The following is a 27,004-nucleotide window of genomic DNA, read 5'->3' as shown; positions in this document are numbered from 1 at the left end:
TCAGTATGCACACCAGCCTTTAATTTTTTAGTCCTTGCAGTCCTTCATTAAACATCAAAAAGGCAGAATAGAGACATTATATATATCACAATTTCATATCTTAACTCATCATTCATCCTTGGACACATAATCATGCTGATCTTTGTTCCTAAATACTTGTCAGTCTAATTGAGGTCAGCTATTTCCAGGTTTCAGACATGTGAAAAGGACTACAAGAGGCAACTAATGTAAATAGAATCAATCAGATCATCCTTTGATAAAACAAGATAGTGAAAATCAATACTGTCTGCATGATGTTAATCTAAATGACAAGGGAATAAATGAGAAAGAACAGGAAAAGCAAAAGACTATCTTAAGCTTTTTGTTGAAATGAATTAAAAAGAAGCTTCCTTGTAATTATTTTTTTTCTCTTGGAAGGTAACTGATGAGTCTAGAAGAACGTCCTGCAGGAGGAAAAGAGAAGAATTATTCAATAACATCATTCTGTAAGACCTACTTTATACAACTGAATAAAACAAACACAGTAAACCTAATTATATCAACTGGGATTCTATGAAACTGGTGCAGTAAATAAATATTTAATATTATTCCATGCTTGCTTTGTTTTTTTCACTGCACACCATACACAACAAACCAACACACACACATGCAGGTGAGTCACACAAGATTATGAGGATAGAAATAAATAAAACATTAACACTTCTTCTTGTTTTTGTGGCTGAAGAAATTGACATTTTTATTGTTTTTATACTCTAACATGTCAACTTCAAAAACAATCCTGATCCAACCCTGGAATCAAATTAGGTTTCAGAACATGTAACAGTCCAGCGGCGCAACATCAATCAGAGCAACTGCTGAAGGCTGGCAGGAACCCTATGGTGTCCATGACCTGACATCATGTGACAATAGCGCAGAGGTCACACGTGCATGTCTTTATAAAAGGCTCACTAGGGCTGGATTTGGCAGATATATGGTGAGATGGGCCACTGATACCATTAGTTGTAAATGTCTTACAACAGTAGAGCTGTGTCACTGACTAGCACATCAGCCTTGTGTCACTCCGTAAAGGAAGATTCTGCAGTTAAAACAAGACTAGGTCTAATATTAAGGAGTGTAAGCTTTCGTTGGGGATCAAAACAATGTGAACCAAAACGGTTTTAATGAAAACAGAACATGTATTTGCAGGAAAATGGCAATTGATGTTAGGTAATGGAGCTACAGCAAAATCAATTGCTATTTTGAGCCTCTGGCAAGACTCTGCTTATGGAATCAAAGGCTATGGACTCATGGCATGTATTGACAGGGGTTTGGGCAACATTGGTAGTTGACCTATATGAACTTATGACAAGATGTTCATGACCGGACACAGATGCCTGAACAAAAACATTATTCCCTCGTTTTGTGCGGTGGGTTACGTTCCAATAAGGACCCGTGATTGGTCAAATCTGTGAAGTATTAACCGTTATTTTTTTTACAATTATTATACAAGGCTTCAAATTGCAGAGATCAGCACCGCCCCACCGCGATCCTAGTAATTGGATTTGTACTGGAGAATTGGTGCAGAACGTTTTGTCAACATTATGGGTTTTGGTGGAAATTTGTAAACTTAAATTTGGCAAGCTGTTTTACGTACATGTACATGTACAGTACATATTAAACCATAACGTTATTGACACACAGGAAGTGAAGAAGCGGGGGGACCGTTTAGCCAATCAGAATGCAGAACACAATGTAAATCCGTGAAGCAGCGAGACCGTGAAAAGTGAACCGCATTATAGCGAGGGATTACTGTATACACTTTTCAATAAGTTTATACACTGTTTACTCTTTTGGTGGCGATAAACCCCCCAAAATACCCAGCTGTCTGATGTTTTTTCCTTGTTACAAGGGAGACTGTGACATGTCCTCAAGAACAAAAGCGGGGCCCAAACAACAAGTGGCACACCAAACATCCGCCGTGACGTGCAGTGAAGGAGAGAAGGGTTGAAGACTCTGATGATTACCGGGGCCAGGGTGAGGTAGTAGGACAGGTAGGCTAGTGCTGAAGTAGGTAGCCATGTCTGTACAGTGTTGCACTGCCTTCAAACACCTTTCTGTTCACAGTGGGACTGACTGATGCTGACTTAGGGCTGCATATACATGCACATACACAAATACACGGGCCACAAACCATAAACTACTGAACACACGTCATTATATCATCAGATTTTTTAGCTTTTCATAAAAAAATGTACCAGGAATGCCATATTGAAATTGTGAATAAAAGAAATACTTACACTTCATCTTCATACTCTTTTGGAGGTGATACAGCAATCACAACATCGATCCAGTCCTGGGAGATACAGTAGAGGACTGTTAATTGAGTTTTTAAATTTCTCTAGTGGGCACACTCAGTCAGTCAGCACTGATGGGGCTGACAACCTGCTGACAACCTGCGTTACATCCCTCAGTCAAGCAGTTTTACTACACTTTTTATAAAGATTTAGGACTCCTACCCCACCACTGTTCCAGGCTCGTGCTAGAGAGCTCTGTCCCTCAGACAACGTGGCATCGATGAGGATCTTGCCATTGACAGCCATGAGCTCATCCCCAGGGACTATCCCACCTACGAACACACATCAGAGACAGTGAACCGACAAAAATTCACACATTTTATTTAAAGTACATCTGGATGATATTGGTATGAGTAAACAGCCCTGAAAATCAATCATTTTATATACTGCATTCATTTTTAATTTTTAAGAATAGTTATGCTTAACTGATGCAGCGAAGATGTGTTCCACATTTTGAGGTTTATGAAGTTAAAGCGTTTTAAAAAAAGGGAACTGACCGTGTTTATCAGCAGCACCGCCTTCATAAACAGATGATATCACCAGTTTTCCCAAAGGAGAGTCAGCTCCCCCCTCCAGAGCCAAGTCAAGCTGTCCGCTCTTAAAGATGTGAGACAAAAAAAACATGATCAGTCGTACATGTTACATAAAAAACAACAATACAGATAGTTGTCTCATCAGTAACTTCAGTTATCAGAAGGGGCTGAAGGCTGCTACTACCTTTTTGATTCTCAGCAATCTCACATCCCTGCCGTCTATCTGGTCCGAGGAGAACTGTGTAACAGAGTATTGAAGGTTACTAAAAAAAATAAGCTATTACAATTGAAGTGATGGTTTATGTAAAAAAAAAAAGAAGAAATTGATTTGTAGAAAATGGCCCAATACTCTGAATGTGTGAACAGCCATAACCAGCCAGATGAAAACATACAGGGGTTGTAAACGTTGGCTGGTTTTATTAAACCTTATTTCTGATATTTGACCACAGAAGCGATCTATCTCCATAAAACTGGTTATGAAAGGAACACAGGAAATGAATCCCAGTGAAATTCAGCACCACACACAAAACAACTACCGACACAAACCTGTAAAATGAGACCTGACATTAAAATAAAAAATGACACAAGGCAGCTAAGGTTGCTTCAAAAGAGAGTATAGCTGATACAGCTGGTTGCTATGACACCAGCCAATCTGCAATCAGGACTAAGCAAGTGGGTAACCAAGGCAACCAGAATGTGGAATCATCTACTACTTGGTGACAAATGATTATCAGGAAGATCTTTTACTCCACCAACTTCAATAACATCCATAACCTGAACCAATACTGTAACTTTTACACAAATTCAACCGTAGAAAGCTGCCTTCACCTTAAAGAGTAATGATCGATATGAAGTAGGTGTCATGTACAGTACGGTAGTACCCGTGAGTACCACTGTGAGTATAAACTGTTTGATTCACTGACTAATGCAGGCACCAGATGTTGGATTGTTTACCAAGAGATCTCATGTACATGTTAAACTGTAACAGTCAAAGCACTGCTGTGTCATTTTCACCTTTGTGAAGAGCTTAACACACCATTATCTTTTAACTAAACCCTAACTATTGTTTATAACAGGCTGTTATGAAGAGGTGGACACATTATCTTTCAATTCTTGGTTAAATCTATGACCATGGCCTTATTTCTTAGTTATTAAACATGTATTAGACTTGATTTATGGCTGCAGTGTGAACATTATTATTCATACAATACCATGGAGTGGGGATCAAAGTCGTCCACATATTTCTGAAATCCCTGAAAGAAAACCAACATGTACGTCATTAAAACTGATCAAAAGTGTGAACAGGAAGTTCATAAACAGAACATCTTGGGGAGCTGTGTGAGATTTCCTTTGACAACCGGCTGCATAGTAAAAGGTAAACACAACCGGGAATAAAGTAAAGTCATTAAGACACAAGCTGTTTTTCAACAAACGCTGTGGCTTTTGAAGCCTCAAACCTAAACCCAATCACAATAAGTAATGCAGGGTAGCATCTGTGTGCACAGAAAACCATTAGAAATCTATCTTAAGACCACGGATGTTTAATTTCATTGAGAGAAGGAAGGAAACAAAACTCAGAGAGGACATCACATTTATTCAGCCCTGTAATTATTCCTTCCTGCAGAATAAACAAATTAATCCGTGGCTTTGTTTCCAGTTGCTACACAGATACCTTGATATAAATATACACTATATTGCCAAAAATATACGCTCACCTGCTTTGACTCACATGTGAACTTAAGTGATGTCCCATTCTTAATCCATGGGGTTTAATATGACGTCGGCCCATCCTTTGCAGCTATAACAGCTTCAACTCTTCTAGGAAGGCTGTCCACAAGGTTTGAGAGTGGGTTTATGGGGATTTCAGGAGCACATTTGTGAGGTCACACACTGATGTTGGACGAGTAGGCCTGGCTCTCAGTCTCCTATCTCTAATTCATCCCAAAGGTGTTCTCTCCGGTTGAAGTCAGGACTCTGAGCAGGCCAGTCAAGTTCCACCCCAGACTCTCTCATCCATGTCATGTTGGAACAGGAATGGCCCGTCCCCAAATAAAGTTGGGAGCATTGAATTGTCCAACATCTCTTGGTTTGCTGAAGCATTCAGAGTTCCTTTTACAAGAACTAAGGGGCCAAGCCCAGCTCCTGAAAAACAGCGCCACACCACCATAGTCCCCCATTCACCAAACTTTACACTTGGCACAATGCAGTCAGACAAGTACCGTACTCCTGACAACCACCAAACCAGACTGGTCCGTCAGAGAACGTGACTCCACTGCTCTAGAGTCCAGTGGCGGCGTGCTTTACACACTGCATCCAACACTTTGCATTAAACTTGATGATGTACGGCTTGGATGCAGCTGCTCTGCCATGGAAACACATTACATTCTGCTCTCCATCCACTGATGTTGGGCTGATCTGACGGCCACATGAAATTTGGAGGTTTGTAGCGATCGACCGCAAAAAATGGGGCGACCTTTGCTCATTATGTGCCTCAGTGTTCACTGACCCTGCTCCGTCATTTTACATGGTCTACCACTTCGTGGCTAAGTTGCTGTCATGCTCAATTGCTTCCACTTTGTCATAATACCACTGAGAGCTGACTGGAATGTTTAGGATAAGGTGAATTCACTGAGCTCCTGAGAGACCCATTCCTTCACAAATGCTTGTAGAACAGTCTGTATGCCTAGGTCCTTGCTTTTATACATCTGTGGCAATGGAAGTGATTTGAACCCCTGATTTCAATTATTTGGATGGGTGAGTGACTACTTTTGGTAAATATAGTGTATATATTTAAAAAAAAAAACTGAGATCTAGACTGATTAAATCTGTAGTTTGTTAATCATTTGAATGTTTCTTTAACTGACACAAGTACAAAGGAAGTATTTAAAGGGTTTTTACTGACCAAATTAATAGTATTTCATATAAAATAAACTGTAATAATTAACAGATTAAGTGATGACATGTGGGGGGTGTCAGAACTGAATACAAAAACGTAGGTCTGTACCCACCAAGCAAGGGGGGGTCATGGCACACCACTTTGTAGCAAAATCCATCGGACTATATTACTTACAAAATTATTTTTTTTAAACTGCAAATGACTTTCAATATCAACTTATTAAAAGAAAAAAGAGAAAAGCAAATGTCAGTGCATAAAGGCCAGGACGTGAAACCACTGCTGGATAAATGTGACCTTCTCTTGCACTGCCCTCAGGCGCCACGGCCAGAGAAACCTGTCAGCTACATGGGCTCAGGAGCACCTCAGGAAAATGTTGTCACTCAACACAGACTGCAGCTACAGCAGCAAATCTCACCTGAAACTGGAGGCACAAGAATAAGGGCATATTTCAACTTTGTCCAGAATCCCAGCAGATTTATCTGAACACTTATCTGTACAGACACTATATATATATTATATATAGTGACCAAAAATTCCTTTTTACATAACGGGAACAATGCAACAATTAATATGCACGGTTAAAACACTAAAAAAAACAATTAAATTGTAAAATTTAGGGATAGATTGATGTAACGCTGAGGTTTATATATTTTCTCGGTTCAAGGTACTGCAAATGGTTTATTTTTGTTCTTGTGTCTTTCAATTAAACATTCTTTTTCAAAGTTATAAACAACTGCAGATTAGAATTTCAGATACATTTTTATGTATCTTAGAAATCATCCCAGTGTTTCTTGAAATTAGGTGTGCAGATAAATCCAATCAAACCTTTGTAAGGAAAAAAAAAAGAGGCCTTCTTGTCCCCTTATAATATGTGATCCACTAACAGAAGTAGAGGGACAGATTGCAATACCACTTGGAGATGTAAATGAGCCTTTAGAGGACGGTTCTTGAGAAGCTATGTCATTATGAAGTGGTACCACAGCAATGTAACATGCACTCCCACACTTGCACTATGTTCACTATCTCCATTGTCTGTTTCAAACCAATAAAACAACAGTCATGCATGAGAAACCTGATCAGAGAAACAGTGATGCGAGCAACAGAGGAGGGACATGATGTAAATATAGACAAGTTATCTGAGAGGTTTCAGTCAACCGTAAGCAAACTCAAATGTGTGAACACGGAGACGAAAGCTCAGAGGAGAACAGGAGAAAATCACTCAGGAGCAAAAACAAGATAGAGGAGAAAATGACGGCAGAGGTGGGGGTTACTTGTCGTTTGTTGTTTGATTTAAAAGACGAGTTGAACGGCACCATCCGTTTCAGCATTTCAGGGGGCTGAAATACCAGACAGGTAACTGGTCTTAGCATATTTATGGGAATACACAAAAACAACCTTCAACACTTCTTACAAAAGACCTATGGATCAGAGTTTTAAGCAAAGTTCTACGGCACGGTGCAATGCTCAGAGAGATGACTTGGTTGATGGCAGTTAAGTTCACAATCATTCACAGATAATCAGCTGATTATTCTCTAGTTTGATCTGTAAATACAAAAGCTTAAAAATACATGTGAACCCCAGTAATATGTTTTAATACAGAACCAAAAATATTTACTTGAGTATAAAGAAAGACAAGTAAATGGATCAAATACTGAGATTTCGTTGGAAAAATTAACAAATAAAAAATAATTTATATGATGAAGTTTCCATCAATTATTCCATCACAATTAGACAAGTGCAAAGATGTCTGATAACTACACAACTGCAAATATTTAAAGAAGCTATGATATCTAACAGAGATAATGAAGATAACACGGGAAAAATACAGGTCTATTTCTCAAGGGAGAGATGAAGACTGGCAGACTTGAAATAATGTAAATATGGATACTGCTGTATATGTGGTATATCCAGGTAGGATCCAGTTTCCATTCTGGCTACTCTTTCAGTTTCAACTTCACATCGAGTTAAGAGAGCTGTATCCCAGAACATCAGGAGTAAACTGCTAGACTGAGCTGGTGCACTCGTACAATCCAGGCTTTTCATCTGACGTAAAAATAAAGATTTTCTCGGTTCAACTGCTGCAGCTGCTGCAGTCTGCACGCTTTTCTCCTTAAGTGGTTCAGAATGTAACTATAAAAAAGAGGATCTTTCTGTCGACTTATCAGCAATAGATACAGTTTGAGATATAGTGAATCCACCCAGTTTCATCAGCTACTGAGTGGAAGGAGAATTAGAATTAGTCCCAGGTGTCATAGCTTGTTTCTGTGAATCAACTTGAGAGCCTGGAAAGTTCCCAGATCTCTAAAAATAGGACAGAGATGACCTGAGACTGTTGATGGTGTGCTGCATCGTGTGTGTGACACAGTTTGCTTTGAGACTTTATTAAGCTGGACAGACGTTTTGTGCAGCGGGTAGATGAGTGTGGAAGGGTGACTTTCATACCAGGCCGTCAGATCGGACGGCTGCTCTATGTGGATCTGGCCGGTGGGTCTGCGACTGGGGCAGCATGACAGGCTTTGACATGACAGGGACCATCTGATGCCGCTGGATGGGGGGACTGGGAGCTAGTTGCTATTGGTTGAAGAATATAATTCCAAGCAAAAAATAAAAAAAGATAATGATAAAGTCACTTTAAGTCACAAAACAAGGCACAAGTCAGACATTATTGTCACATTAAACAACTCACCAGTGGACTGCTTGAATTGGATATACGACTGGCATGGGAGGTATTCCTCATCACCTACATTATAGTAAAATAAAACATCCCCTTGAGCTCTCTGACACATGCAGACCACTGCTGGCACATCACTGCTAACACACGCCCAGATCCTCTTTCATTTCCTTACAGATAACTTCAACGAATTATCATAGGTCTCAAAAGCATCTGCTAACTTACCCTTCTGAAAAGCTAAAAATACTCCAACTGCAACACACACACAAAGGAAATTTTCACTTCTGCGGACAGCACACCGTGCAACATCCCACTCACTAGCCTAAACCACACAGCTGAAGACAAACATCAGTAACAACCACCCGGTCAGGTCAGTCATGCTAATGCAACATGCTGCTCTCTGTTCATGCATAAAACATCCCAATACACAACGTAGGGCTGGCCGATATATCGAGATTTTAATATATATCGATATATTTTCAAACGCGATATGGTACGAGACAATATCGTTTATATCGATTATTAAAAAAAAATAAATAAAAAAATATGATTTTGATATAGCTTATTTTGTGACAAATTGACTTGAATGTTTTATTTGAGATTTGCACAATTTTTTTGTTATTGCACAACTGTCAACCTCAGTGGAAAACTCTGCCTGTTACTGTCTACATTGTATTAATTGCACAGTGTATGTTATGCAGGAAAGGGATATTTGTTTTATTTTATTCAAGAAGCATTTTTATTCTATTTATGCAGGCAGTTTATTTATATATTTAATTTGTTTTATACATTTTGATATTGTGCAGACCTCTGTTAATAAAAGGAACCTGTGTGACATTTGGCACGAGGCTTTGTATTAAAACTGACTGTTTTTTTAAGGGTTTGCCTCAGAAAAAAATGAAGCTAACAGAGATGCTATGCTATAATGCTTTGGGGGAAACCCCAATTATGGCACAGAAAAAATATCAATATATATCGAGTATCGCCATTTAGCTAGAAAATATCGAGATATGACTTTTGGTCCATATCGCCCAGCCCTAGCTGGATGTACACAAACCTTCAAACCTTTCTACTGAAAAAGTACCTTATGAGGAAGCAAAACACTTCTAAATAAGGGAAAGCACTCATCATGCTTCTTTCATAAGGAAGCACAAAGTGGTCAAACCTTTGGACTGGAGGGGTAAGACATTTCACTGGGGGTGGATGAGTAGATCCCTCCTCTGGGGAGATACCCGCCCGCCTCCCACTCACTCCTGTGCTCTGGAGGACTGGGAGGGTGGTGGAGATGATGGTGATGGTGTTGCCGGTAACCGCTTTGGGAGTCTAATTGTACCCCTGGGTGGTGTGGGGGAGGTGGTGGAGGGGGAGGTGGGGGTGGCGGTGGAGGAGGCGGTGGGGGAGGAGGCGGTCGCGGTGCGGGCTGAGGGGAGGACGGAGGGTAGTGGGAGGAAGGTGGGCGAGGAGGATGGGAAGAGTGGGAGTGCGGGTGAGGCCCGCGTCCCTTGGTTGTCAAGGTGGACGTCGTGGACGGAGGTTGCCTGGCAGCGGGAGGAGAAGGAGCCCGGCGCTGCTGGGGGCCTCGGGAGGGAGCGGTGGGGAAGCTGGGGGCCGTCGGGTTGAGCTTTGCTGAGGGTGGAGGGAGAGGCAACGGAGGGGGGCGTTGGCTGGTGCCTGGCTGGGTGGGGGTTAGCTTTTTCAGAGGCCCCCGCAGGCTCTGGTCCACGTCATCCAGGTTTATGTCATCCAGATCAGTGGTGGCCAGGTGGAGGCCACCAGGGAAACGCTTCACCTTTGGCTCAGAGGCAGGAGAGCGTGGCGGAGACAGCTTGGAGTCACAACGAAACAAGACATATTTCACTAAGTGTAGTCAGCCATTTCCTATTTTTATTAAACAACAGAGATAAGACTGCAGAGTTGATGATCATGATATTTAACGCTCCAAATTAATAATATTGAAATCCAACAAGTTTCATGTGTAAAATTTCTTGGTGTACTAGTGGATGAAAGATTGTCCTGGGGAAAACATTTTGAGTATGTATGCAAAAAAATAATGAAATCCTATGTTATTATTAGAAGAGTTTCTTTCTTAGTTAATCAGTCCTGTCTCTTGATATTATATTATAGTCTAATTTATCCATACTTGACGTATTGCAACATTGTTTGGGGCACTTCTTATTTTTCGTACCTCAACCAATTATTTCTAATTCAGAAAAGATTCTTGAGAATGATTTTCTTCTCATCAAGCACCTTCTGCACCCTTATTTAGCAAATTTAAATTATTATAAATTTTTTCTATTAACAAGTTTCAAACATGCCTGTTTATGTTTAAGTTCATTCATTTCAAACAAGACATTCCAGGCACTTTTCATAATTTTTTTCTGTTATCATCAGATATTCATTCTTATTCAGTTAGAGGTGGGAAGAACCTTCATTTACCTCTTTGTCGTACCGGCAGTCACCAATCCTTTATCAAATTCCATGGCCCTCAACTCTGGAACTGTTTAGATAGATCTCTTAAGTTAGTGTCATCCTTAAAAATGTTTAGGACCAACATCTTTTATATCTTGTATCTTTTATATAGACAACATTAACAGGCTATTCGTACTGAAATGAAATTGCCATTTCATGGATATTTTTGTTTGGGTCTTTGTTTCTTTTACCTTTTCTTTTCCTTTCTATTCTTTTTCTATTGATTGATTTGTTTTGGTGATTTTGTATTGAGGGGGAGGATTTCTTATAAGCCCTTCGGGCTTCTTTTCCTCTCCTGCACAAATTATTTGTCCTTGTATGATAAAAAAATGTACTGTTGTCATTGTGCAAATAAATAAATAAATAAAAAAAAAGATATAGATTGTACCACGGGACTTGAAATTTGTGAATCCTGAATAAAGTTACATTAATAACATGTAGGGATATATATTGTCAAAAAAGATGATAGATAAATTAAAAGAACTGCCAGTTGAAAGAGGTATTTCGGCCATTTCTAACGAGGTGGTTTCACAACCTTTCAGATCTGATTTGTTTGAAACCAGGGCAGCAACAGTAATGATGGGAGAGTCAGTGATTATCATGTGACTTTATGAACTCTAAACTCCACTCCAGTTTATCTGAACTGTGAACATCTTCTGGCCGGAAGAGGAAGAGTCTTTAAAAACAAAAGAAATGGAAGTCCAGTTGCCTTGTTTCATGCCTCGAGAATTTGATGATTCGCACGGAAAAGCCATCATACAGTCTGAAAAAACTTGGTGCGGATGCATCCAAAAAATACCTTTTAGCTTAAAATGCGAAGTGTTGAATTTCTACATAGCATAATAATATTATCGCCTCTTTAAAACATGGAGGTGGTCACGGTTTGGGCCTCTCTAGCTTCATCTAGGACAGTTTTCTTCAAGCACCAACCATCTAACTCCCGGTAGAGTCTTGTGCAGAACTAAGTTTTGTTGCAGTTCCTCGACTGACCTCTAGAGGCTGACAGCTGCAACACTGAGTCACTCTCAATTCACTCCCATGTTAGAATGGCCAACTCTAAAGCAAAAATATATTTACAGCCTGGTTAAAAAAAAAAAACGTGTATTTTTTTCTACCAGGTTAGGAAAGTTTATAAAAAGGATTAAATGTATTTGTGATATGATTAACCATTGACTCAGCCAATGGTTATCCACTATCACTTCCTCCTCCGCAGTTGTCATGCTACTGTGTTTAGCGAAGTGCCCAGCAGTTTGCATTAACCCAGCATCGGCTAAACACGACAGTATCTTTTGACTGAGCCGTAGAATCGTGTGAAACTGTATATTGCGCTGTAAATATCTACCAGCAGATCCTCTGATATTTTATGTAGGTTGAAGGAGCTGGTAGCCAAAGCTAACTGAATGACATATGGTGGACTTTTGTGTAAAACCAGTTATGTTTTTGGTCACATTTATAGAGAAACATAAAAATGTAATGAATTCAGAAGGTTGTACAGGTTCTGCAGGAGGAGATCTCACTCTGTACCTCTGGAGATTCGTTCTCCACACATGAAATCTGCTCCAACCGAGTCTGACACAGACGCTCCACCCAGTGTTGCACTTTCTCAGACTCCTCCATGTCCTCCCTCTCTGTCTCTGAAACCTGATTTGGATGTAGAGCCAGGCAGCATCAAACAACAAGAGTCAAGAGCCTCATCCAGGCTCATCTATCAAGTGATGAAGGCATACAGCGATGTTACAAGCCATGATGCTTATAAATGTATAAAAACAAACATTTTTACCCTCTTTCAAACCGTTCAATTTATCAACTGGAAATATTATTAATTTCATACCTCCTGAACTAGCCGATTGATCTTAAGTTGCTTCTCTCGTTCATACATCTCTTCTTTCTCTTTGGCGAGTTTCAGCTCAAACTCCATCTCCTTTTTGTTTTTTCTCTGCTCTTGCAGTGTGTCTGTATTAGACACTTTCCTCTTTTTCTTCTTCTTTTCTCCTTTCTGAGTGGCCATCCAAAAGTAAAATACAAGGAACAGGCAAACTGCTAATCAAATCCGCACTGCACGACATGCTTAAAGACTGTAACTACTACTTTATCATGATGTAAAAACAGGTTAAAGGTGTATATTTTCATTTGTAGCCACCCTCACACTTTGCAAAAAGTTGACAATACCTTGTGTAATGATGGCAGTTTCCCTTCGTATCGATAAAACCAGCCAAACGCTAAGGATGGAGATGAACACGGGTCACTCTTGTATTAAGTGAAAGTCCAACCACAGCAAACTCCGTGCAAGTTTTATAAAATACAACACGTGGCAAATAAAACCACTGCTCCACTCAACCAATCTGAATAACTGTGATGAAAGAAAACTGTGCACAGCTCAAGATCAACTTCTGCAGCATTTTGGTTGTCAAAGGAAATCTATCACTTGTTTTTGTTTGCCGGTTTGCACATGCATCCATCCACAGTAGCTGTCAGTATGACAGCTGACGCTCCGGACTCACTTGTCTGTCCTGATCATCCTCCTCATCTTCCCCTGTGAAGGAGCTGGCTTCATCAGCTTAGAGGACAGGCCGTAAATAGCAGCACAGCACACAGCAGTTAAGAAGGAGAAACAGCCGGCATGCAGAGACATGGATAAATGTGGTAAAACACAGGTGACTTTGTGGTTTCAGAAAAGAAGAGAGTTCAGAGTTTAACACAGCTTCATGCATTTTAGGATGCAGATTCTGGTACGTGTCCTTACGAGAACCTTTGGTCTTTGGAGTCGGGGTGGTTTTTATCTCAGGTGGGGCAGGTGAGCGGCTCTTTGCAGAGCGGGGGCTCTTGGAACTCGGCCTGTCTTCAGCTCCCCAGTCTTCCTGCCACTCTCTGTCATTTTTCCTCTCCAAAGCCTCAATCCTAAAGAAATAGAATTCACTTTATAAACCTTAAAACAGTACTGGGTTGGTGTTTCATGGTCACTATAAATATAAAGCATAAAACAGTTGTATACTTTTCCATCTCTTTCTTATAGCGCTCCTCCTCATCTGCATTTTTCTGTGCAATCTCCATCTTTCTCCTGTAAAACACACAATAGTAAAACATGTCTCAACATAAGCTCTATGTAACCAGAAGGCTGATAAATACTAGTTATGTGTCAGTACTCTGGTTTAGAGTTGCTGTAAAGTGATTCGGAGGGTCCGCTTTACCACTTGACATTAAATCATTTTATTAATAACCAGCTACTGCCACTCATCATCACCACTCGTCTGCCTCGCTTTCAAGTGCCTGAGATACGTGGAAATGATTTAGTAAAGTGAATTAAAGTCGATGAGGTTGCAAGAGAATAAAAACTGCTAGATATTATTTTTGCACGGTTATGGTTAGCTGAGATTAAAGCTTAAATATTTCAGAATGAATTATACCTGTCACAAATGCTCCTAGCCGTTTATTTCAATTCATTGAATAAGATCAAATTAGTTCCTTGTTTCTTGGTTTTTCTCCCCCTTTCTGTCTCAAGTTTTTATTTGCTATTATTTTATTATTTATTTAAAGCATCTATTTATTTCTTATTATGATTATATGTATATTTGTTTTAAGCTGTAACGAACTTTGATTAACTGAGGTCATCTGTGTTACATAAATAAACACTGACTTGACTCCCCTATCTCTCAATTTATCAGTCTAAATGTCTTTGGTTATGGAAATAGGTTTATAATAGCAATAACATGTACAGCATCAGCACTGATACCGGTATCAATCAAATCTCAATGACACAAGTCCCTTATGACAGGTGGAGACAGACGTGTGATAATTGGTCTTTGACCAGGGTCCGTGACACACACCGCACTGCAGGAGATCTGTCTACAAAGTTAGTAGTTAGTTGTGTGCTGTTCACTCACTGTCTCTCCTTTTCCTGCTGTTCTTTAAGGATTTTGTTGGTCTCCAGTGCTTTTCTCTTCTGATGCATCAGCTCCTGTCTCTCCAGCTCCCTGCGGGACTCCACTGCCAGACGCTCTTCATCGGTCATAAACAGCTCGCTGCCCTGGAAGAGCGACAACAAAAGAGACAAAGACCATAACCAGGGAGTGATATTTCATAAAGAAAAGAAACAGAGATACCCAAACCAGTCTTCTGTACCGGGGAGAGAAGCCCGTTTTTGCATCTGTGGATTTATCTCGAAGGATCAATGATTTACATACTTAAATTGAATCTTGTTAGATTTTATTTATCCCAAATCTGGAGACTGAGGGTAGAGTTTTCACAATGCTACTCATCCTCGGACCAATTAAAAAAAAATCTGCATCTTCAAACACAAAGCTTTTTGTAATCATGCAAAAAACTAACTTTAGCTTAATCTATTAATGGTGCCATCATTTCTCTACAGACCCCTTCAGTCTGGACATCAATTAGACCGGTGATACTTTCCCTTAGGACTTTATGGCATGTTTGTCTCTATTACAGTCCTAATCATAAACAAAGTTCTTCTGAAAACATATTTAAGACAACTACGTAATAAACGTAATAAATGTGATCGATCACACAGAAATATGACATGATCATACAGTCATTTTTTTTTTACTTTTCAATTATATTGCATGTATATGCAATGTTTAAATGTTTAAGTCTCATTTATAAGAAATATGGCAGTAATCCTATATGGATCAGGTCTGTTTGTTTCCTCTGTGTTGTTTATGTAACACCAACAAAAGATACACTTAACATAAACTATATATTGAGTGTATATATCCCCACATATTTATTGTTTCAGCATTTCCACTTTACATATTTAAGAAAAGCACAACATTTTTCTATGTCAGCTTTCACTTTCAATAACCTACAATAGGACATGTTAACGTCCAAACGAATACAAACTCAGGTATATATATCAGACAGGGACTGGAACAGGCAATAAATAGGAAGGGACTGCTTGTCTAATTTACACATTGTCTGTCTCTTAGTCGCAAAACAACCTGTCAAGAGCCGTAGTTGAGGATAAATGTTGGTCCTGGAGACAGCCAGGCTTGGTAATGTGACTTCTATCAAAACAAATAGCCACTTTTTGTGCAATGCAGGAAAGCAAAGGACAGGTGGCAGAAATGTGTGTTCCTCCAGCTATGATAAATGATCAACTTAACTCCTGACAGAAACACATTCTCAAGAGTAGCACAAAAAAAGTTCAGCTTTCTCTTTATCTGTACATTCTTCTGTAATGCAGAATAAGTAACAACATCTGTAGTTAAAATGTCGCTGACATCATTGCGATTCATTACCCTATATGATCCATACCTAACACAAATCTGGGAGCTTCTGGAAATTACTTAAAATTCAAGATGTTGCTTCAGTTAGGTCTTTCTCTTAAAGAAACCAAACCATTTATATTCCTGATGAAAAATTTCAGATTTTATGAAATATTTCATCTTTATGAAGTCTCATATGAGATACAATGACAAAGAAAGACTGTAGACTATGTAATATTTACATTTAAATCACAGGACACACACAAGTGTACTTACAGCGCCAGTCAGAACTGTGATAGTAAGACTTCTGCTGCTCTTCAGGACTTTCACACCCTGAAAATATGACATAAGACTTTAAATAATGCTCTCGTATTAAAAGACACATTCAATGAAAATAAGATAAAGAATAATTTAACGGTAAAACAACTGCCATCTGCGGAGGATGTTTTATGTTTTTTTATGAGGGTATGAGTTGGCTTAATACTAATAACACTGCAAGGTTTTGTTTTCTGCATCAGCTGGAGGAAAGAGTTTCGTAAAGATATAACTTATATTTGCAGCTCAGTGAGTTAAGGGGAGAAAAAAAAGCTTTAACTCCTAATGGCATTAGAACAATATTCAAAATGAAAATTGGTACTTCAGATAGAAATGAGAAATGATAAGACTGAATTAAATTCACCTCTCTGTGGTCCAGAATGGTGAAATCTACTCCATTCACCTCCACAATCTGGTCTCCAACCTACAGTTGGATACGAGACACATGCACAGTTCACTGATGCAGGTTTATGAGCGTAAACCTTTCATAGAGACTTCGTGGAGCTTTGTTGAAATCACCTCAAGGCCAACTTCTGCAGAGAGGGACCCCGGTTTGACGTTGCTGATATAGATACCAGGTTTCTGGGTTGGACCACTGGAGATGCTGATGCCCATTCCCTCAGTCCCCACAAGACTGAGGAATACCTTCTTCTCCTTGATCTCCTTCCCACCAATGGACGCCAAGCCAGCCACACTGCTCTTCTTCTCCTGAAGCAGCAAAACAAAGAATAAGAAAGCCAAAGGGCATACAAGCACATAAATAAAAAATAAAATCCCTTACCCCTGACTCGGACACATACTGGTCCACAAACTGCCACTTGAGGGGTTCATCTGATGAGCTGCATAAACGTGAAACAGTAAGGAGAATGTGGTGATCTCTACACATTCATCGAGAGGAACCACAAGTGCAACAATAAATGATGATCATACCTTTTCACTGGGATCATGCCCACATCTATACAAGGAAAAAAGCATAATACATAATGCAACTATAGTTTAACTGTATATAAATATGTATATAATATCTTTTTGTTGGGGGGCAGAAAAATCATTTTGACGTACGTCGAACTTTGAGTGACACAATCTTATTTGTCTTAATGAGACTGATGACTTCCTCGTGGATACAGGAGCAGATGGAGTATCCATTGATGCGCACAATCTCATCACCAACCTATAAATCAGAAGAGGAGAGGATATTATAGATGACCCCTTCAATCTGAATACACATGTCAGTCTTAGGAGTTTGCTTTTAATACGACCTTTACATTCCTGTTTGAACACAATGTGATCTATTTATTTGTGAAATCCAATTTCCTTTTACGTGCATGTGCCACTCCTCTTCCTTCAGGTGATTTACAGATACAGTTTAAAGGGCAGATGTTCTAACTGGTTTTATGGGAAAGGATGAACCACTTGACAATGAATGAAAATGTATTTACATATATATTGATATTAGTGTAATGTTTGTTGCATAAAAAAGGTGTTGGTAAACAGAAAAACTCCAAGACAAAAAGCTCTTTGGAGAACCTTAAAAAGGTTAAGAAGTCGTATTAATTGACATTATTTAATAATATTATCAATAACAATTTGGATAACCTATAATTACCGAGTACAACCAAACACTCCTGTTAGTGTAGTGCATCGTTTTAATTAATTACTAATATACTACGCTCCATATTCAGCAGCACAGCTGTTATACTCTTGTCTGGTGGTGTCTATCTGTCAGTTATATGTGATATCATAAATCAGACATAGGGACCATCTCCCCATAAAGACTTCATTACAAAGCCATTGGTGTGTTACCATTACCCATTACATGACACCATCTGTCTGATCTGAAGCAAACCGTCAATCTGAATTCATCTTTTGGAGCTCTGTTTATAGTTGTGGTGGCCCTGAATAGATCAAGACTACCTCACAACAAGACTGGGAATTCGGCAAAAATGGTGTTCACCCCAGCTTTCTGCCACTATGACTCCGGGAGATAGATCATACGAAAAGTTCTGTTTGACTGGCAGATTACGTGGCAGCTCTTTAACAAAAATACACGAGGAGAATAATCAATTTTTATCCTATAGCATAAAAAGTACAGAGGTTATAGAATACGACAAGATTTTTATTCAAGCAAAACAAGCTTTCAATTTGATGATTTAAAATCTGCATTTGCAGTTTAAATAATAACTTTCTGTATATTCAAGCAAATGTGTGCGTACCTGAAGGTCGACATTATCAGCCTGCCCATCTTTGAATATTTGTGATATGTAGAGACCACAGCCAAACTCAAGCCCTCCTCTGACGCTCAGGCCCAGCCCATCACGATGCATTCGATCCAAACGCACCTCTTTCAGCTTCCTGCTCCATCGGTAGAGAGAAAAACATAGAAACAAGTTGGTGAGCTGCAGATAATTAAGTTGTAAAAGTCTGATGGCAATAATAGGCAAACAAATATGAAATTCCACTGTGTGCTTACCGTGACCTCCTGGGGGTGTGCAGGTCATACTCCACCTGGTGTTTGAGCGGGATGAGAGGTCGGATGGCATCGAACAGAGGGAGACGCTTGGGTTCGTTGATCACCAGCTTCAGGTCTCCCACCAGCACTGGCAAATCCATGGACCTGACAGAGGGAGACAAAGCCAGCTGTTAGCCTTCACACCAACCCCAGGCTGTCTTCTTCTTTTGGTGGAAACAAAAAGAACCCCCTCACAGAAGAGGTGCGGTTTAATTTATGACAGACAAAAATGTTCATTTTAATGAGATTTGATTTTGACCAATAAATATCAAAAGTATGCATTTCTAAGTACAAAACTATAAGATGAAACTGGGAATGAGTCAGTAAGACTGGAAGTGACACCCTTAAACGTCTATAAACTTTTAAAACCCCCATTCATCAATTGATTATTATCTAATTACGTAAATGCTACAGCACAAAGGTTCACCCACACAGGGCAACTGCACAGGGAAGTTTAGGTTTCTATACATGTTTAATAATTCTCTCTAAACCCAACAAAAAAAAAGAAAAGAAAGTACAGTAGGAGATGATCCAGAGATGGTCTTCAGAGGAAAATCTCAGCCTCAGCACCAGCGACTGACAGTTAGTTAGTTAGTTATGAATCTTTATTTCGGCTTGTACAGAACAAGATGAAAAGGAAGAAAAAAAAACAACATTTCTTTTGCCGAAAAGGTGTAGGCAGAAGCCGTAGCTTATAGTGCCTACCCTTTTTTTTATGATCAGCAAAAATATGAGACATTAGCTTTTACTCAGTGAAAACAAACAATACATAAAGAAGAAAAAAATAAGTAAGACAAAATATAAAATTGACATTTCACATCCTAGAATGTTTTTGATAGTATACTTTATAATGATAGTGTTTTATATTTATTTACAATATTTTCTTTAAACAATTTCTTAAACTTGACAATAGAGCAACACATTTTTAGGTTGTTATTACAACTATTCCAAATTTCTCTAGCCTTAACTGATGTACATCTCTTTTTAATATTAGTTCTTGCTGTCGTCATCTCAAACATGAGTTTCCCCCTCAGGTCATAGCGGGTTTCTTTTATCTGGAACAGGTCCTGAATGCAGTTTGGAAGCAGTTTCTGCTGGGCTTTAAAGGCAAATAAAACAGTTTTCTGCTCTACTATATCATGGAATTTTAAGGTATTTGTGAGAAAGTGAGCAACCCCTCCCCTTCTCACCATCACCGGACATTCTTTTTTAATGTGTGTGGCAGAGTGGAGGATTGGGCGTGGTCTGCGGGGGAGCAGCACACAGGTGTGCCTGGTTCTTCTAATTGGAGCCCACCTGTGTCCAATCAACCTCTCCTCCCAACCAGGGTTTATAAACAGCAGCTGCATACCGGAAGAGGAGGCTGCTGAAGGAAGCTTGTTGCGAGGCTATGCCCCATGTGCCATTTTTGAAGACTATTGTTTTTGCCTTCCCCTGTATGTCTTTGTGCTTTTTTATAATAAAAAGCCTTATTTTTTGGCATTCTACGCTCTGCAAGGTTCTTTTTACACCTCATCACCCAGCTCCAGTTTTGCCTTGTCCCCTTGTACGTGGGGAGGCCGCTCTGGTTCCTCACAGTATTATATTTAATAAAAAGATTATTTGTTGGTTCATAATAGTCGGTTTTATTAATTATCCTTAAAGCTCTTTTCTGTAATAGAAAAATAGGGTTTGTATTTGTTTTATAGGTGTTACACCATATCTCCACACAATAAGTCATGTATGGAACTATGAGTGAGTTATACAATAAAAACTGTGCTCTTTGACAGAAAAAATAATTTGTTTTATTTACTATTGCTAGGGTTTTAGACATTCTTGATTTTACACTATTTATGTGTGATTTCCAGCTAAGTTTATCATCGATTATTACCCCCAGGTATTTTCATATACTCTTTCTATTTCCATACCACTAATTAGGGCCCGAGCACTGAAAGTGCGAGGACCCTATTGTATCTGTGATGTTTATTATTATTATTATTATTATTCTCGCCGTAAATAAATTGCCTTTTTGGAGGCCTTAAAATGCTCCAAAACTCACCAAATTTTGCACACGCTTCCAGAGTCGCGTAAAATTACGTATTTTATGGGCGACAGGCATGGGTCCACAAGAATGGGCTCTATAGCGCCACCTATTTTATGTTTTTTGACGAGCCCCACAATATGGTTTGACTTACAGCAATGACCTTTATGTGTCTATTGTATCAGACAAAGAGCTACAAAAAAGTCTTTTGGACCCATGGTCTAAGTTACACAGGAAGTCCGGCATTTTGAACAGAAAATGTCATTTTTCATGAATTCTGATCATTTCTAGGCCTCGTACTTTAACGAACTCCTCCTAGAGATTTTATCGAATTGGCTCACAACTTGGTTTGTACAATCTAGACACATGGCCGACGCTAAATTGCGAAGCTTTTAAGTTTCTGCCAGAGGGCTTGACCGTAGTGATCCGGCGAAGTTTGAGGTCATTTTTAAGCTTCGCCATCAAACATCAATTGGCTGTAATTCAGCAATACATGATTTGATGTTGTCGAAAACGTATGTGCATGATTGTAGGTTGGGCCTGAACCCATCTATGGTGGAATATTCAGGATCGGTTGTAGCGCCACCTGTTGGCACCAGGAATTGTCATGTCTTGTAGTATGCATCTGTGCTCCAAACGAGATCAGTTTCTTGATCTCAAAGTTGGTGAGATAATAGGTAAGGCATTGACGATGAGTGACAGAGAAAACTGTAAGTTTGTATCAAAGGGCGTCGCTGTCAGAGGTTGTCAAATTTCGGGGTCTCGCCATGAACATAAAAGTTGTTGTAACTTAAACATAATTGGTCAGAATGAACCCAAATTCAATACATTTAATCGGGCTTGCATTCTGAACAAGTGGATATGACAATCTTGGATGAACTCCATAGCGCCACCTTTTGGTCAGGTATACATTTTTCATTAAATTATGTGCTTTAGTTGCTGTTTGGTTTATCCAATCTTAAGCAAATTGACACATTTGATTGGCAGTAGGTCCCTTGTTGACCGTGTCGCGTATCGTGGCCGTAATTTGAAAGGAATTGGCATTTTTATTTCACTCTGTATTTCTGGTAAAATATTAATTAAAAATCAGAGATTTTGTGTAAGGAAAATTAAATGGCAGTTTCAGATAGCTTACAACAGGACTAAAAAATCATACACTGGAACATATTATTTTCTGAGAACTCCGTCACTCTAAAAATTAAAAAAATGAACTAATAACATAAAAAGCTATGTCTTTGTCACAAAATGTCAAAATTGACATCCGACTTCATAGATATGTTGTTTACTATAATGAGAAAATATCTTGTGAATTTCATAAGCCTGAGTGGGACCGTTGATTTTCTATTAATATTTATGTTAAATTCACTGGATTCTTAACTCTGACTGACTGCCTGCAGCGGGTGACAGCCAGAGGAGAGTAGAGAAAGGAGGGGTGCAGCTCCCGCGGGGGACGGAGGGAGGGGTGGGGGGAGGGGGGAGGGGAGGGGGGGGCTTGTTATGCGCGCGCATCTCCCGCGGGGGGGCGGGGCATTGGAGCTGACGTTCAGCGCGGCCGCCATCTTGGATAAGGTACCGACGGCCATCTTGGAGAGGCTGGCAGAGATTTAGTTATGAAACAGGACGCTGTCACACATTAGAAATACGTACTTTTATGCTGAAAGACTTTGTATTATGCTCTTTTACAAAGACATGGTATGGAATATTGATAAATGTATAAATTAATTAATTGTATAAAGAAACAAGTTTGATTGTTCATTTGAATTTATTTGAAGGGGAGAGGGGTGTGTTGTTGTATTTATTTATATATATTTATTTATTTATTTGAGAGTGAGAGTGAACTTTGTAATATTATAAGTCCTCTTGGCTTACTATTCCTATCCATTTTTCATTGACTGATTTTTGTTTTTTTTTTATAGCAAAAGGTGCAAATAAAAATATACACCGTCGGAATTCGGAAACTGATGATTATTTCTTCATCCACTGCATCTTTCATCCACTGGTGCGTTCAGGGACAATTGGAATTTACTCAATTTGACGAGAATTGACCATTGTGGTTTCTCCTGTTTACTGGTGTGATGAGTGATATCTAAATATTGTTATCTTTAAAGGAGCTTGAGGCTCCTTTTAAGAAATGAGACTCTCTAGCGCCACCCTTCACCACGACGGCCGTCAGGGGTACTGCAGCCAACAGTGAAGCCGGCACGGGAGAACGGGGAGAACGCGCATGCAGCGTCATGTGACGTCACATCCACAGGACAGCGCGGGAAATTCCGGGCACAATTGCAGCACATTTTGCAGCACACAGCCTGTTCAAGGCAAAGGACAGATACGCTAGAGGGCTCATTCTTTTTGGTTTGGAACGCTTCATCTGACATTATTACTAGAAAACTTAAAACGTATACACATTTTTTTCATAAATCCTGCCTCAATCCTGCCTCATGCTCCTTTAATTACCAACTTCATCTAATTAATGTTTTTCATCTAACCTCAGTAGTGTGAGATATTGTTTCAATGGGAAACTGCACACAAACTCAGCGGCGGTTGGTGTTGTTTTTCCTATGGGCAAGCCAGGCCTGGGGATAAATTTGATATTTCATGGTTTGCATTAATGGGCGTGGCCTAATGGCTCAACAGCGCCCCCTAGAATACTTTTTTCTGCTATAACTTTTGAATGGTTTGACATAGAGAGTCGTGGGTGGTGTCATCGGACTCGGTATTGAGTCCTTGACCATAATTGGTGCAAATTAGCCCCGCCCCTTCTTCTGATTGGTTGTCCCGATTTTCTGCTATAACTTTGGAATGGTTTGACATAGAGAGTCGTGGGTGGTGTCATCAGATTCTGTATGGAGTCCTTGACCTTCATTGGCCTGAATTAGCCCCACCCCTTCTTCTGATTGGTTGTCCCTTTTTTCTGCTATAACTTTTGAATGGTTTGACATAGGAAGTCGTGGGTGGTGTCGTTTCTGATATGCTTATGGGGGGCGGTGGCCGTGAGTGCGAGGGCCCGTTCATCGCTGCTTGCAGCTTTAATTTTAATTGTTATATGACAGTGGACAGTTTACAAAGATATAATAACACACAAGCTTACGCAACATAATGAATTACTTTTTTTTATTTTATTTTATTTCAAGCAAACCTTTTTTGTCCTCATCAAAGCTTACCACTCTTTTTACCCACCCAGAAAGATCCTGGAGAAATACCAGCACTAGCTCACATAGCTTGAGTTCATCTACATGAGGTTATTCAGCAAACATCCCTTTCAAGTCTACATTTAACCTTCAAACTAAAAAAACAGCGTGGAACTGTAACAGTAATATGCCGATGGAAAGAAAATCCCACCAATCTTTTCTCTGTTACAGTTCAAAAGGATACAAAAGGCAGCTAAAACAGCAATGAAAGCAGCAGAATAAAAGCTACTGTGTTCCTGTGGCCTCCTTGTTGAATTATTTATACGTGTCATTTTAGCCCTATTTGGAGGACGAACATAAATAGAGCTTTTGTTGTTAACTGGCCAAGCTCAACCGATGAAGCCGCTCAGCTCTACGTCTGTGCACAGACAACTAAAACCTAGAAAACTTATAGAAACTCTCACCCCTTCCCTCCACTGGTGGTCTACAAAACTGAGGAGAACACCATCACAAATGTGTCATGAAGATGTTAGAAATTAAGAAAAGATAGGCGCTAATGCACATTTGAGCAAGTACAAGAAGGAAGACTGTAAGAGCTTCAATAACATATTTTTCATATTTGATAAGTTGTAAGCCATATAAACAAACTGTTTAAAAAAGGTTTACAAACTAACATTTTTATTGATTCCTTTTCACATTGGTTCACATTTAAGGATATGACCAATTACATAACCATAAACAGTTCAATTAATAGAAAGGAAGGGGTTTAAGACTATACCACATCACACCAAGCACAGACAGGTGGTACTTACTGATGATACATGCGGAGGACATCATACAAGTAATCCTTCTCTGCCTCATTTTCAATCAGCAACTCCACCTGCAGGGAAACACAAACATTTAGAACCCTTCTTCTTCAGTCAGCTCGCTGACACACACACCGTCTCCTGTGGTCCTGTCAACGCCATGCCAGCTGTGTGTGTTTGCCTCTGCAGGGGTCATACACACCTGATGATGGCTGAGATGCAGCAGGACGGTTTTCAGGAAACGCTTCGGCCAATAGCTGACGCACATTTCACACTTTTATCAAGTTCTCTAGTTGACCTAAAAGGAAAGCATCACTTTTGGACAGGGGGAGGAAGCTACGTTGGAGCTACGCTTTGGGATGATTGAGGTCTGTAGACCATAAAAGGTGAAGCTTGTCTAACCAGCAAAGCCCTGAGTGAGAATAATGGCAGTGCAGCTGAGGAGAGGCAGCTGTGGGAAGGTCAGTAGTGTCATCTTACATCTCAGACCCTGAGATGACACCCAGCATTCAGACACACAACTCATTTCAAACAGTCTGAGCTCAACATTTTCAGAAGTTTGAAACACAGAGCACATATTTCTGATGTTAATGTATTGCTTTATGAGCAGATTACAGTGAAGGTGGGTCAACTGAAAGATGATGGGTGTGTGCAAAAAGCCTTTATGACTGTCATAAATTGTTGTTGCTCACTGTGTGAAGGCCACAGCTTTTCCAGCAGATTGAACTTGAGACTTTGATACCATAAAACAACAGAGCTGGACATCTTTTACTAGTGAGGCACTTGATTAAAAGTTAGAAAACAATCTGGTGTAGAGATGTGGATGTCTTCATGAATTGCTATATATTTATATAATCAGTAGTATATCCATACTCTTGAAATAAATAGATCCAACAAAAAGGCTTATTGAGTAACTGGGAAAAGGTTGAATAATTATGATACAGAAACAAAGCCTGTAGTGTCTCCTCTCCTCGGCCTCTAATTAATACTGTAAATTGTCCCATTTCTTCTGCTCAGCTGCACATATCTGACACATTATCTAATGCCAAGTTGCCCTTTGTGAAGACAATATGGGACTTGCCTGTGTGCAGCACAGATGGCTGTGTGGTGATCCCTGCACACTATGGGGCTGAACGTACCGAACATCCATGTATCATGTTCCTCCTCATCTTCAGCTCAGTCTTTTCAAAACTCAACTGAATGCTACAATGTGCCGACACCAAACACAAATCAGAGGATAAACTGAGCTATTTCTTGTTCCTCTTTGCTGTCTGGAAATAATGACGTTAGCTGAGTAGTGGTAACATGACTAAAAGGTAAAGTAGCTTCATTATCTTAAATGTTAAAGCGAAAATAAATCTTTAAAGAATCAACTGTGGGCTAAAATTGTTCTTAATTTTGATTAATTAAGACAGTTTTGATTTCAAGTATAGAACAGACTTTAAAATCCAAAAACCTGATATTCAGTTGAGTTGCCTGGGGAATACAATGAAAATGATATTCATCATTATTGATGTCATTATTGTTATCATTAATTTAGATTCCGTTTATTCATTTTTTTAACTAAAGTGCATATGTGTTTTTTCTTTGTGAAACTAAACTTTACATTCAGGTAAAATCTTTAAACCCAACACTAAAAATGAAATGAATACTTTTTTCTTGTGTGTATCTGAACTTAACATTAAGTTTTTAAGGATACTTTTTTTAGAAGCTTTTAGAAGTTTTTGAAAATCCTTCCATATTATGTTGGTAAAAGTAGTATTACATTATACTAACTTATAGTCATAAAAACGTATGTTTTTCTTCTTTTTTCTCTCCCTTCAAAAGTCCCTTTTTGGATTAATTTTTGATGAATTCAACTTTATTTCCGCCTCAGTGAGCGCACCATCCCACCAGCCGTCCGCGCAACGAGTAGGTCGATAAAGTACCTTTTCCCGAGAGCTATTTAATCCACACACAGAGAGATATACATATATATTTAATCTTACCTTGTGTCTAAATTCACGAGCAACTTTCCTCTCCATCGCTGACAGATAGAAACCGAGCCTGGTCAGACCTCAGCGCTGCAGGTGAAGTTTGACAGGACTCGCACTGAGTCAAGTTGA

General features: G+C 39.4%; 2 protein-coding genes across 3 annotated transcripts; both read right to left on the bottom strand.

Annotated features, from left to right (window-relative positions):
* On the bottom strand, positions 1–26,995 carry ush1c (Usher syndrome 1C). 2 transcript variants are annotated; one of them, XM_061721439.1, is made up of 20 exons: positions 26,888–26,995; positions 24,906–24,973; positions 18,907–19,050; positions 18,650–18,788; positions 17,499–17,607; positions 17,367–17,391; positions 17,218–17,275; positions 16,956–17,144; positions 16,801–16,860; positions 16,398–16,454; positions 14,784–14,926; positions 13,895–13,960; positions 13,652–13,800; positions 13,404–13,459; positions 4,078–4,119; positions 3,051–3,104; positions 2,831–2,930; positions 2,496–2,605; positions 2,277–2,332; positions 1–443 (listed from the first exon to the last, which is right to left on the bottom strand). In XM_061721439.1, the coding sequence occupies exons 1-20, from the start codon at positions 26,921–26,923 to the stop codon at positions 431–433; spliced, it is 1,674 nt and encodes a 557-aa protein (XP_061577423.1). In that variant the 5' UTR covers positions 26,924–26,995; the 3' UTR covers positions 1–430. The 2 variants fall into 2 exon arrangements, with proteins under 2 accessions (XP_061577423.1, XP_061577422.1); XM_061721438.1 differs by having other exon boundaries at positions 13,646–13,800; positions 26,888–26,993.
* Positions 4,126–13,244, bottom strand: LOC133444021 (harmonin-like). The gene is made up of 7 exons (XM_061721440.1): positions 13,072–13,244; positions 12,734–12,898; positions 12,427–12,543; positions 9,599–10,258; positions 8,449–8,502; positions 8,205–8,333; positions 4,126–7,099 (listed from the first exon to the last, which is right to left on the bottom strand). The coding sequence occupies exons 2-7, from the start codon at positions 12,818–12,820 to the stop codon at positions 6,929–6,931; spliced, it is 1,218 nt and encodes a 405-aa protein (XP_061577424.1). The 5' UTR covers positions 12,821–12,898; positions 13,072–13,244; the 3' UTR covers positions 4,126–6,928.
* Positions 26,996–27,004: the final 9 nt, after the last annotated feature.

Source organism: Cololabis saira, chromosome 5 (genome assembly GCF_033807715.1).
Source record: "Cololabis saira isolate AMF1-May2022 chromosome 5, fColSai1.1, whole genome shotgun sequence".
NCBI classification, from domain to species: domain Eukaryota; kingdom Metazoa; phylum Chordata; class Actinopteri; order Beloniformes; family Belonidae; genus Cololabis; species Cololabis saira.
The sequence above is the reverse complement of the archived record's forward strand: the minus strand, read 5'-3'. Positions and strand labels throughout refer to the sequence as shown.